The 11,346-nt window shown below is 42.6% G+C and overlaps 1 protein-coding gene across 11 annotated transcripts in view; it reads left to right on the top strand.

The window, feature by feature from the left end:
- PDE8B (phosphodiesterase 8B) overlaps nucleotides 1–11,346 on the top strand; it is a 253,777-nt gene that overhangs the window by 115,277 nt on the left and 127,154 nt on the right. For 3 of the 11 annotated variants that reach the window (XM_034959916.3, XM_024928744.4, XM_034959918.3), the window contains exon 2: nucleotides 2,404–2,466. The exons of 7 other annotated variants lie outside the window; for them this stretch is intronic. In XM_034959916.3, coding sequence (XP_034815807.1) covers nucleotides 2,404–2,466 — 63 coding nt within the window. Of the gene's footprint in view, nucleotides 1–2,403; nucleotides 2,467–3,874; nucleotides 3,893–11,346 lie in introns of those variants that run through there. One more of the 11 variants, XM_063604201.1, reaches the window with a different exon arrangement.

Raw genomic sequence — 11,346 nt, 5'->3', positions numbered from 1 at the left:
ACTACAGATATACACCACCGTGCCTGGCTAATCTTTTTTATTTTTGGCAGAAATAGTGTCTCACCATGTTACCTAGGCTGGTCTTGAACTCTTGGCTCCCCAAAGTGCTGGGATTATAAGTGTGAGCCACTGCTCCCAGCCCACATGTCTTTAGAACCAAACAGAGATTTCCAAACAGAAGTCAGTGACTCCTGGAAGGAGAAAGGAAGGAATGGATTGGGGAGGCTAGCTAAAAAAGAATTTTTAAACATGTTGAATTTTATCAAAATGCTATCTTGACATTTCTTGAGATGATCATATATTGACTCTTATTGATTGTGGTGAGTTATGTAAATAGATACTCTAAGTTAGGGAAGGCAACCTACTTAGCTGTGCTCTGTGGGAGTAACTGAGGTTCTGGGAGAATCTGCTTGTTTCCCGTTTTCTTCTCTTTTTCCTTCTTCCAGCTCTTATGTGTACTTCTCTGCCTCTCCTCAACCCTCTGATACTGGTGTTCTCCAGAGTTCTGTCTTTGGTCTTCTGCTGTGAGTGATGGCAAGGTTTTAACTGCCTTTCCTATATGCTGGTGTCACTCTCCCTGAGCTTCATACTTACATATTCCAGAGCCTGACTTTGCATTTTGAGAGGACTAGAGACATCTCAAACTCAGTACAAAGGCAGGGGCCTTTGTACTGTGTCATCTCATGGAGAAGGTAGAAAGGGCAAGTGAGTGTGGGAGAGAACAAAGAAAGCAAGTGGAATTCATCCTTTTATCAAGAGCCCTCTCCTGTGATAACTAACCCACTCTCAAGATAACAGCATTAATCCATTCCTGAGGGCAGAGCCCCATGTCCTAATCACGTCTTAAAGATCCCACCTCTTAATATAGTCAAAATGGTAATTAAATTTCAACATGAATGTTGGAGGGGAAATTCAAATCATAGCACCCCTCACCACTGCTCCTAGTGTAGACACTCATCATCTTTTGTCAACACCAGTAGTTTCCAAACTTTAGCAAGCATCACATTCATCTGGAAGGCCAGTCATTACACACTGGGCCCACCCCTAGAGTTTCTGATTCAATAGATCTCGGATGGGGCCTGAATGTTTCCCCTTCTAATAAGTTCCATGTGATGCTGATGCTGCTGGTTCAGGGACCACACCTTGAGAACCACGGGGATCATTGCAGGAACTCCTTTCTGATCTCTGTTCCTCCCTTAGTCTATGCACATTTCAACCAGAGTGATTCAGCCAACTACAATCCAGCTATGCTACACCTTTGTCCACCTAGCAAAGCCCAGGCTTCTCACCACAGCAGCCTTCTGTGACCTGGCTCCTTCCTCCCTCTCTAGCCACATGGTCTGTTCCACATTGCCTGGGACTGTTCACACAAACTCTGTTCTTTGCCATCTTTGTGCCATTCCATCTGCCAAAAATGCTCCTTCCATTGGTCTTCACTTGGCTCATTCTCACTGATCCTTCAACATTGATCTCCAGTGTGGTTTCCTGGAAATTTGCCTGAATCCCCAGATTGAGCTAAGTTGCCCTTAGGTTTCTCTGGCTTCATGGTCATCTCACTCCCACTCTGCTCCCCCAACTCCTGTCTTCAGACTGTGGGCTTTTTGAAGGTGTGAACACTCAGTCTTGCTTATCTTTTTTGGCTTATTTTCTGTGCAGTATCTGGCACATAATAGATGCTTGATGAAAGTTTGTGGATCTAAACTAAATATTGGTGCTACTCTTGAGTATAGCTATCTCCCCTCAGGGGCCCTGCCACCCGTATGCTAGTACCTGTCTCCCATCATAAGGAAACAGTGCCTTTTAGGCATTGCTGCAAAGTAGAGGGTCTGGACCTCCTGATACTGGGACTTGTTACCCTTTAGACATCATTTCAATCTTCATATATCTTCCTCCTGTGGTTAGACTTAAATGGAGGGCTGTGGGCTCAGCCACAGAACATCATGGCCTCTGTTACCCTAAGTTTCTTCCTGTTCTTGAAATTGTGACGGTTTGGAAAGAGATGGGGAGGATGTTGTTACCCATGTGACAGGCTGCAGCAACCTTGACCAGTAAGGTCAAATAAGCAGCATTGATGAATTTTAGCATGTGGGCACCCCTGGAGGGGGCGAGGCAAGTCTTTCTGTTACAAAGATGCAGATTTCAGTGCAACTGAAGGCAGAGCTTTCTAATGAGAGCATAAAGTTGTCCACTGGTTGTTTAGAAAGAGGCTGGATTTACACCAGTAGAACTCCAAGTCCACATAGACCTGCCATTTGGTTCACCAGACACCATTCCCAGGGCTGTATTTTAGCCATCTGACTGTCCAGGGATCCCCGGGAATCCTTATGTGTGATGATGGGGCTTTAGAGACTTTGAACTAAAATGCCAAGGCCTCAGCTCCGTGAATTGGTCTTCTTCCTTTAGATTGGTGCTTCTCAAACCTCTTCAAATCTGAGGGTGAAGAAAGTGGATGCCTACCTCCACCAGGTAAAGTGATCTGCTGCAAGCATTAGATTTTTGTGAAATTTCATTTTTTAGCTTAAAAATTCATGTGAACTTTGCATTATACTCTGGTTTTCTCAACTAAGATAAAAATATTTTGAAGGACTTTGTAGTTAAATCACTAAACTTGTTTCATCTTGACATAAAAATGGATGCTCCACTAGGATGCACTTGTAGCTTTGTATGTCTCCTGGCCCTATCTCTGCACCATCACCATTTCTAAAGCATTGCCTGTCTTACACAAAGGCCCCAAGGCCCGTAAGAAATAGTAATGATTTTAAACAGGATTCCAGGAGAGTGGAGCCCATGAATCTGCATTGTTGCTTACAGAATTACAGCAAGATTGGGAACATGAGAGTTGTTTTTTTGTTTGTTTGTTTGTTTTGTTTTATTTTATTTTATTATTATTATACTTTAAGTTTTAGGGTACATGTGCACAATGTGCAGGTTTGTTACATACGTATACATGTGCCATGTTGGTGTGCTGCACCCATTAACTTGTCATTTAGCATTAGGTATATCTCCTAATGCTATCCCTCCCCCCTCCCCCCACCCACAACAGTCCCCGGAGTGTGATGTTCCCCTTCCTGTGTCCATGTGTTCTTGTTGTTCAATTCCCACCTATGAGTGAGAACATGCGGTATTTGGTTTTTTGTCCTTGCGATAGTTTGCTGAGAATGATGGTTTCCAGTTTCATCCATGTCCCTACAAAGGACATGAACTCTTCATTTTTTATGGCTGCATAGTATTCCATGGTGTATATGTGCCACATTTTCTTAATCCAGTCTATCGTTGTTGGACATTTGGGTTGGTTCCAAGTCTTTGCTATTGTGAATAGTACCACAATAAACATACGTGTGCATGTGTCTTTACAGCAGCATGATTTATAATCCTTTGGGTATATACCCAGTAATGGGGTGGCTGGGTCAAATGGTATTTCTAGTTCTAGATCCCTGAGGAATCGCCACACTGACTTCCACAATGGTTGAACTAGTTTACAGTCCCACCAACAGTGTAAAAGTGGAACATGAGAGTTGTAACTGAAAAGCTTGTGAGGCAGTCTTCTAAGATCAGGGGCTCCCATGTATGCAGTGGAGTAGGCCAGAATTGCTCCCAATGCCTGATCAAAGAGACATGAAGCCATGTTCTGTGATGCTAGACTGTGGTCAGAGAACCCTGGTGCTGGGCATAGAGTACCCAGTGTTCTGCAGTGTAGGCATTTTAATGCCTTGAGCACTGAAGGTGAGAACCTGAGGCTCATCAAAATGAGCAAGTAGGCAGAGCTTTAGAGTTTTAGAGCAAGAATACAAGGGAGCCCCTTGTTCTCATTCCTCTCTTAGATGAGAATACGTTACTCAGCCTGTTCTGTAGCCAAGAGAAGAGGATGATGTCAGTGGATCCAAGATAGCCTGTGAGTTTGAACCGTTTTTTAAAAGAAATATACTTTGATTGAACACAAAATGGTCTTTTAGGACTTACTTAACCCTTTGCTGTGCTTTGGGCATTTTCTGTTTTCTATTCCACCAATGGACACAGAACTGTACCCCTTTCATACTCTCTAGGGTTTGGGGAGATGGGAGGGGGAATTACCATGGGAGCCCATCTTCAGTTTAGTCACCTGCCTGTAAACAGACTGCTTCCTTTCATTGCTGCTCTGGTGCTTACCTCTCTAAATCTTCAAAAATAATACAAGGAAGAAATATGGTTCCTTGGGTGTTGCCTCATTGGCTTTTGATGTAAAACATAGTGGCCCCAGAGGGTCAAGGTGCAGTGGGGCTTGTCTTCCATGTGTGTTAGCAAAGAGGAGGGGCCAAGGGCTGGGCCTAAGGCCTTGGGGACCTTCCCAGGAGAAGCCTTGCCGGTCTCAGGCTTCTGGCGTCTTTGCTAAGCTTCTGAAAATGTTGAGGTTTTAATTGTGTGGTGTTTCACTCAGGTTGTATGTCATTAGGATGTTAATGGTGCTTTTTATCAATAACTGCTTGGAAATCATGATTGTTCTTGCCAAATAAGTGAAATTCCTTTTCAAAAAAGTGGGCATTTGCATTTTGTGGCTGACTTTGCATGGGCTACTTACTTTTAAATGGGATTCATTTCAGTGAGATTGGTTTTTAAATGGGAATTAGTGCCCGACAAGGATTCATTACCCCTGGGGCCATCTAATCTTTGGACTTGGTGACTGAAGGTCCTGGTTCATCCCAGCATGAGTGGTCCTGACACACCAGAGTCGGGAAAGTGAGTGTGGTTGGATTCTTGATGGGGTACCAGCTGTGGCTAAAAATCCAGGTGCTTCAGGGTCACAGGTCCCTAATGGGAGATTCCCATGGAGACAAGCAGGGAAGACATTTCACTCTTGGTCCTCTAAGGCAGTTCTAGCTTATCAATGATAAAATTGAGGACAGAGGCAGCATGTATAATTGAAATCCACAGGAAATCTCTAAAACTCATTTTTAGCAGGTGGTTTCTGTTTCCTTGCCCATCAAATCTATTTACCAGAACTGCTGACCATGTAGCAAAATTTACTGATTTGAATATCATCCCTCCCCACTTTCTCCCAACTTCATGTAATGTTCAGGAGAAGGGAAGGCATCAGAGGCATGCAGGAGGATGGAGGTGGATCAGAAATGAGTGCTTGGGTTTTTCCACAGTCTGGATAATTGCCTCCTGAATAATCAGAGCTAGACTGTTCTTTGCTTGTTCTCTATTACACAATGTAATTTTACACGCTTGAAGTCATCCGGCAGTGTCTATTATCAGTGGTATCTCTAATAAAAGGAAGGAAGTCAGTTGAGGGATGTCACGTTTTGACCATTGCCTTTAAATTCCTGTGTTCTCCCAGTCAGACCCTGCATGATCTTTGGGATCTTGGAATGGAGCTGTGTTTACACACACTCAGCCTAGTCATTTGTGGCTGAATTATTACATTATGAAAGCTTGATGCCTTGATTTCTGCACTGCATGTACAACAGAAAGAATTTTGACATAATCAGAGCATCGAACTGCAGTTTGGGGTTTTTTTTGTTTTGTTTTGTTTTGTTTTCCTCCTCTGAAGTTAAATATCTCTAAGGCTTCCTTGTGCTGGCCTCCTTTGGGTACTTGTCATTTCGTGGATTATATTCTAGACCATTTTTTTCTTTCCATTTTAATGCATAATCGACATCAGGCTGAGTTTTTTTCTCATGACTGTAGATGACATGACTATGTTGTATAAATAATTTCTCTTTAATCTGATATTTGTCAGGGGGAAATGGCTTCTCCATTAGACTGTGCCAGCCAAGTTTTCTGTGTTTAGATCTGATGGCATCTGCATGACTTCTGTGTTTATTTTTCTCATTACGACTTCAGAGTTAGCAAGAGGATGGCCTCTTTATCTTTTCTCACTGCCATATTTTCCAGGCACAGTGGGATGTAGCATCCCCCCTCCACTGGCACAGCAAAGCGCTCTGAGTCTAGTAGTAGCACTTCTTAAGAAAGACCAGTGACAGTGGGGAAGGAAGGAGAGGGCATGGGTACGGGGCAGTGTAAGATGCTGTGCTAGAAAGCACATCACTGTGTCTAGTGCACGGAGGGGAGGTTGACGGTACTGCCTCCCTCTTTGCAGCCTGACCTCACTGTCTGGGTGGCCCACTGCAGCAGGAGCGGGTGCCTTGTGCCAAACGTTGTGCACACCGACCTCCCTACCTGCTTCCTCTTTCCATGCTCATTGTTTCTCAGCCAGATCTTTCACATCTTATTTATAAGTCATTTAAAAACCCTCACCTCATTTAAAGTCTCTTTGTACACCATCTTAAGGCCTTTCTGGAACAGTCTGAGATATAAGTAAATACATAAATAAGAGCATGGCCTTCCCAGTGAGGCAGACCTGGGCTTAAATCTCAGCTTCATCCTCTCGGGTAAGTGGCTTAACCTTTCTGCAGCATAACCTCTTAAGCCGTAGAAAGGGGCCCAGGATGCCCTGTGGGATCGCTGTGACCTTTACGTGAGATGATGTACGTGGGGAATTCATCAGCCCCTTTTGTCTTATTGAGGCACAGTGCAGTTACTCATCTTGAGCAAGGTCCCCTGAGTCCCAGCCCAATTTTCTAGAATTTTATTTTACCAAGTTTCAGAGAAACCCTGTCTATATTCTGAGGAATTTTAAATACAACACCTTATTCTACCAAATAAAGACTTTACTGGAAAAATAAAAAGCATGTGTAGAATATTTATGTAGTGGCTAATGCTCCATTAATGTTAACATCAAAATAGGAAATAGACTTTCCCAATAAAATTAAACCTAATTTCCATTTATTTGGAAATATCTACATATACAAGAAGATAGAAAGTTTAATTCAGTAAACACCCATGTACTCACTATTTACTGCTCAAAAAAATAGGTCATACGCTGAGTGTGTTGCCTCATGCCTGTAATCCCAGCACTTCGGGAGGCCAAGGTGGATGGATTGCCTGAGCTCAGGAATTCAAGACCAGCCTGGGCAACACGGTGAAACCCCGTCTCTACTAAAATACAAAAAATTAGCAGAGCATAGAGAATTTTTGTATTCCTTACTAAAATACAAAAAATTAGCCTGTAATCCCAGCTACTTGGGAGGCTGAGACAAAAGAATCACTTGAACCTGGGAGGTGGAGGTTGCAGTGAGCCGAGATCACTCCACTGCACTCTAGCCTGGGCAACAGAGCAAGACTCTATCTCAAAATAAATAAATAAATAAATAGGTCATTCACAATATAGTTGAAGCCCCGGCACTTCCCTCCCTGAATTCATCGTCCCCTCCACCAGCAGGACCACTTGCCTCAATTGGGAGTTTGTCAGCATTTCTTTGTACTGTTATAATATATTCCTAAAGTCTATTCAGTATTGTTTTAAGTATTTTTAAACTTCAAGTGGTATCCTAAGGTATGCATCATTCTAAAACTTGCAATTTTTTGTTTTGTTGTTTAACTCAATGTTTGTAAGATTCATACGTTTTAAATGAGTAACTCTAGTTGTTTCATTTTTATTGTTGTATCATATTCTATTGTATGGCTAATCCTTGATACATATATCAGTTTCTTCTGGTGATAGGTATTAATAGACTATGGATTCAGTTTTCTAAATTTTTGTTACAAACAATACTGCTCTGAATATTTTTGTAAATGCCTCCTATACACCCTAGAGATACACTCATATAGGAGGCTGAATTGTCAGATATATACTTCTTCATCTTCACTAGATATCCCCAAACTGTTTTTCAAAGTTGCTAAACCAGTTTACATGCCCACCAACAATGTATAAGAGTTTCTGAGGGGCCACTTTCTTGCCTATGCTAGATAATGTTTGACTCTTAATTCTGCCATTCTGTTGATAAAAATCGTTGGATGTAAGATAGTATCTCATTGTAATTTAAAATTTTTATCTGCCTGATTGCTAATGATGATGAGCATCTCTTCATACTTATATTTCCTCTCCTGTAAATTTCTTTTTCAAATCATTTCCCTGGCTTTGTTTTTGGCTGTCTTCTTACTGATGTTTAAAAAAATTTTGTTTTATGTTCTGGTTACTAATATTTTTGGGTTTTTATGTTTTAGATTTCATCTCTCCAGCTCTGGGCCTTTTTCTCTTTTATTACAGTGCTCTTTGCTTTTTTTTTTGTTTGTTTTTGGTGAATAGAAGCTATAATTTTAAAGTCAAAGTGATTAATCTTTTATTTCATGGTTGTATATTTTGATGAGTAGACATTTGTATGTTTATGTGATAAAACATCATGCTGCCAAATTAATGTACTATTCTAAATAGTAGGGCATAAAACATAAAAGTAATGAAATATGTCACTGGCTGTGAGTATCTTGTAACTCACAAGATGGAGTAATCGTCCATCTATATTATATAACAAAAAAACTATGAAAGAAATTTTTGATTGATTTTGATTGTAACGTAGGGATATTGTTTGGGGGGGGATAATTCACCAAATATAAAAGACTTTATCTTCCTCATGCCAACATTATAATCTTGTGTTTTTCGTGGAGCTATCTGGAAAAAACCAGTGGAGGTATCTGGAAATAAACACAGATACCTGTCAATGTCTGGGTCCAGGCATGAGAGCTGAGTCTTGGGTGGGTGTTGTTACCTTCCACGAGGTAAGTGTTCCATTGGTGTTTGTTGAGTAAATGGATATGTAATAGAGTCTGCAGGAGGGGCCATTAAAGAAGCAGGAATTGAAGTTAGCAACAGACAAGTCTGCTCAAAAGAATAGACTAGTGGTTCTCAACCCTGGCTAAACCCAAGGAGATAAAAAGTTGAAGATACTTGGGCCCCATTCTTAGAGATTTTAGAGATTCCAATTATCTTGGTGTCAGATAGGACCCAGGCATGGATATATTTTTAAAGTTCCCCAGGTACTTCTAATATGAAGCCCAGGTTGAGAACTTCTAGACCAGAGGATTGGAAGCAGGAAGGAGAAGGGAAGCTCATGGGCTGCCCAGTGAGCTCTTGGGCCCTGAAAGGTCCAGGGTGTCAGAGTTGCCAGGAGGTGCTGGAGGGCAGCCAGACCACAGCCAGGTAAGGCTGGAGGCTGGAGTGAGGGCAGCACCAGCCAGCAGGGCCCACAACTGAGAGGGGACAGAAGGAAGAGAGTGTTCTGGGTGTGCTAAGCACAGTTGGCAGGGGAGAGAGGGTGGGATGGGACAGAGTTTCCCAGCATAGAGCAGGGAGGCCCATCCTCACAGTGGGATCACCTAGAGGCTGCAGGGCCAGTCCCTTTCTGACTGGAAGCCAGAGGACAGACAGGGGCCCATTAAAAAGGCAAAAGGCAGACACAACCTTTGTTTACCCAGAGCTCAGACGAATAAAGAACTAAGTTTGGCCTGAGAATGGAGGGTGGACAGGGCACATATTGAGATCATTAAATGCTATTTTTAAATCAGAGCCAACAGGGCAGCAGACAGAGTTGATGAAGAGCATTTAAAAGTGCCTATTTCTGTGCCCACAGCTGGTGTCTTTTCAGTGTGAAATGATCTTCACCGTGGACCCGTCACAAAGTGCAAGTCAAGCTTGCCTTAAGCTGTGTGTGTGCGAACACTCAGTACTGTAGATGGTGGGAAGGAAGGGATTCTAAAGGAGAAGTCGTTGAAGTGGGGAAGATTCAGACTCTGAGTTTTGGAACTCAGACACCCCACCCCCACCTGGACACACACGCACATGCACACGCATGCATACCCTTTTCCTTCTTGGTGCTGGGCCAGCCCTGTTAACAGACTACCAGGCACAAGCAGGGATCGCCAGGCACTGCATCATCTGTTTTGCAGAGTCTGAATGGAGTCCAGAAGCCATACCAGAAAGATGAGTGCTGCAGAATTAATGCTTCCAATTTTGGAGCATAATGGAAGAGCAGTGCACTGGGAGTTAGGAAGAATGAAGTCTCAATCTTCACTCTGTTACTTAAAAGCTGTCTGTTCTTTTCAGTTTAATTCAATTCCACAAAGCATTTACTGAGCATCTTGTAGATGCTGGGGATAAAATTGTGAAAAGACAGAGACTATGTCCTCAAGAAACTCACAGTCTTGCCAAGGAGTGAGATATTTAAATGAGTAACAAAATCAGTGCTGTGAATACAGGAGTACTGAGGAGAGAAATCACTGGTTCTTCTTTGGGTGAAGTTGGACTTGAACCATTGTCAGAGGGCAAGGGCGTTGGAGCAGGCCCTTGAAGGATGCGTTAGCTGCTGAGGCAGGAAAGGGCTTTCCAGGTCAACTGCTTTCCTTCCTGAATCCTTAGCTTCCCTCTTGTCTGAGGAAGGCTCTAAAACTCGATGCCAAGTTACTTAACAAAATTCCTGAAGCTGAAACTATTAAGAGCTGCAGCAATCACCTCTAGAGAATGTGGTGGCGTGACAGGTGAATTAACCAACCTGAACTACCTTGATTTCTCTCGCGAGTTTGCCTCTTCCATCTGCCTACCCTGCACCAGCTGGGTTGTATCGTGGAGTTCCCTTTCTATTGAAGTGAAGCCAAGCTGAGTTTTTTTCTTGTAATTTTTTTCTTGATCATTGCAGTGTATTTTCCCACTTGCTTTCATTGCTGTAGTTCCTACTCATAGTGGTGTTTTTGTTTAGTTTTTGCTAAATCTCTGTTCTTGGTTGTTCAGAAAGTGGGCAAGCCAATGTTTGATTTTCCCAAGTCACAGATCTTATTATGTTAATCCTTTGCTCAAACACCTGCAATGTGATTGGTGCTTAGAGATTTAAAAAGAGAGCTCCTTCCTGTGTCCTCTGAGGATCTGACCCCAGCCTTCCCAGCCGACCCTTTCTCACACTGCAATCCAGCTCTCTGGACACTTGTTTTCTCCCCACCAGCACCTTCGCTTTCCTGCCTCCATGCCTGTGCCTGTGCTGTTCCCTATGCCTAGAATCTCCTTCCCCAACCCAGTATCTTCGTCCCCCTATTCTTCACCACCTGCCCGCCTTCATGAAGCCTTCCTTGATCTCCCCACCTCCCAAACCAGAAGTATTACCTCCTCTTTCTCAACTTCAAAGTGGGAGAGAAAATGTCTCTCAACCAGAATTCTATATTCAGCCAAACTTCAAGCAAAAGTGAGTGATAGACGTTTACAGATCAACAAAGACTGAGTGACTTTGCCATAGACCTTCTCTGAATGAAATGATGTATTCCTCATTTTGCAGTCATGGACCCATGTTGCCAGCTTGAGATCAACAATGGTATTTATACCACGGAAGTCAACAAATGCTACAAAATAGTACTCGTGTTTTTTTTTTTTTCATGTGAAAGTGGATTGGTGACCCTGCTTCCATGTATATATGTGTGTATGTTACCATTCACACACGTACACACAAATATTTGACACACTATGAATGTTATACAGCACAGTTAAAA

Source organism: Pan paniscus, chromosome 4, assembly GCF_029289425.2.
Source record: "Pan paniscus chromosome 4, NHGRI_mPanPan1-v2.0_pri, whole genome shotgun sequence".
NCBI lineage: Eukaryota > Metazoa > Chordata > Mammalia > Primates > Hominidae > Pan > Pan paniscus.
The sequence above is the reverse complement of the archived record's forward strand: the minus strand, read 5'-3'. Positions and strand labels throughout refer to the sequence as shown.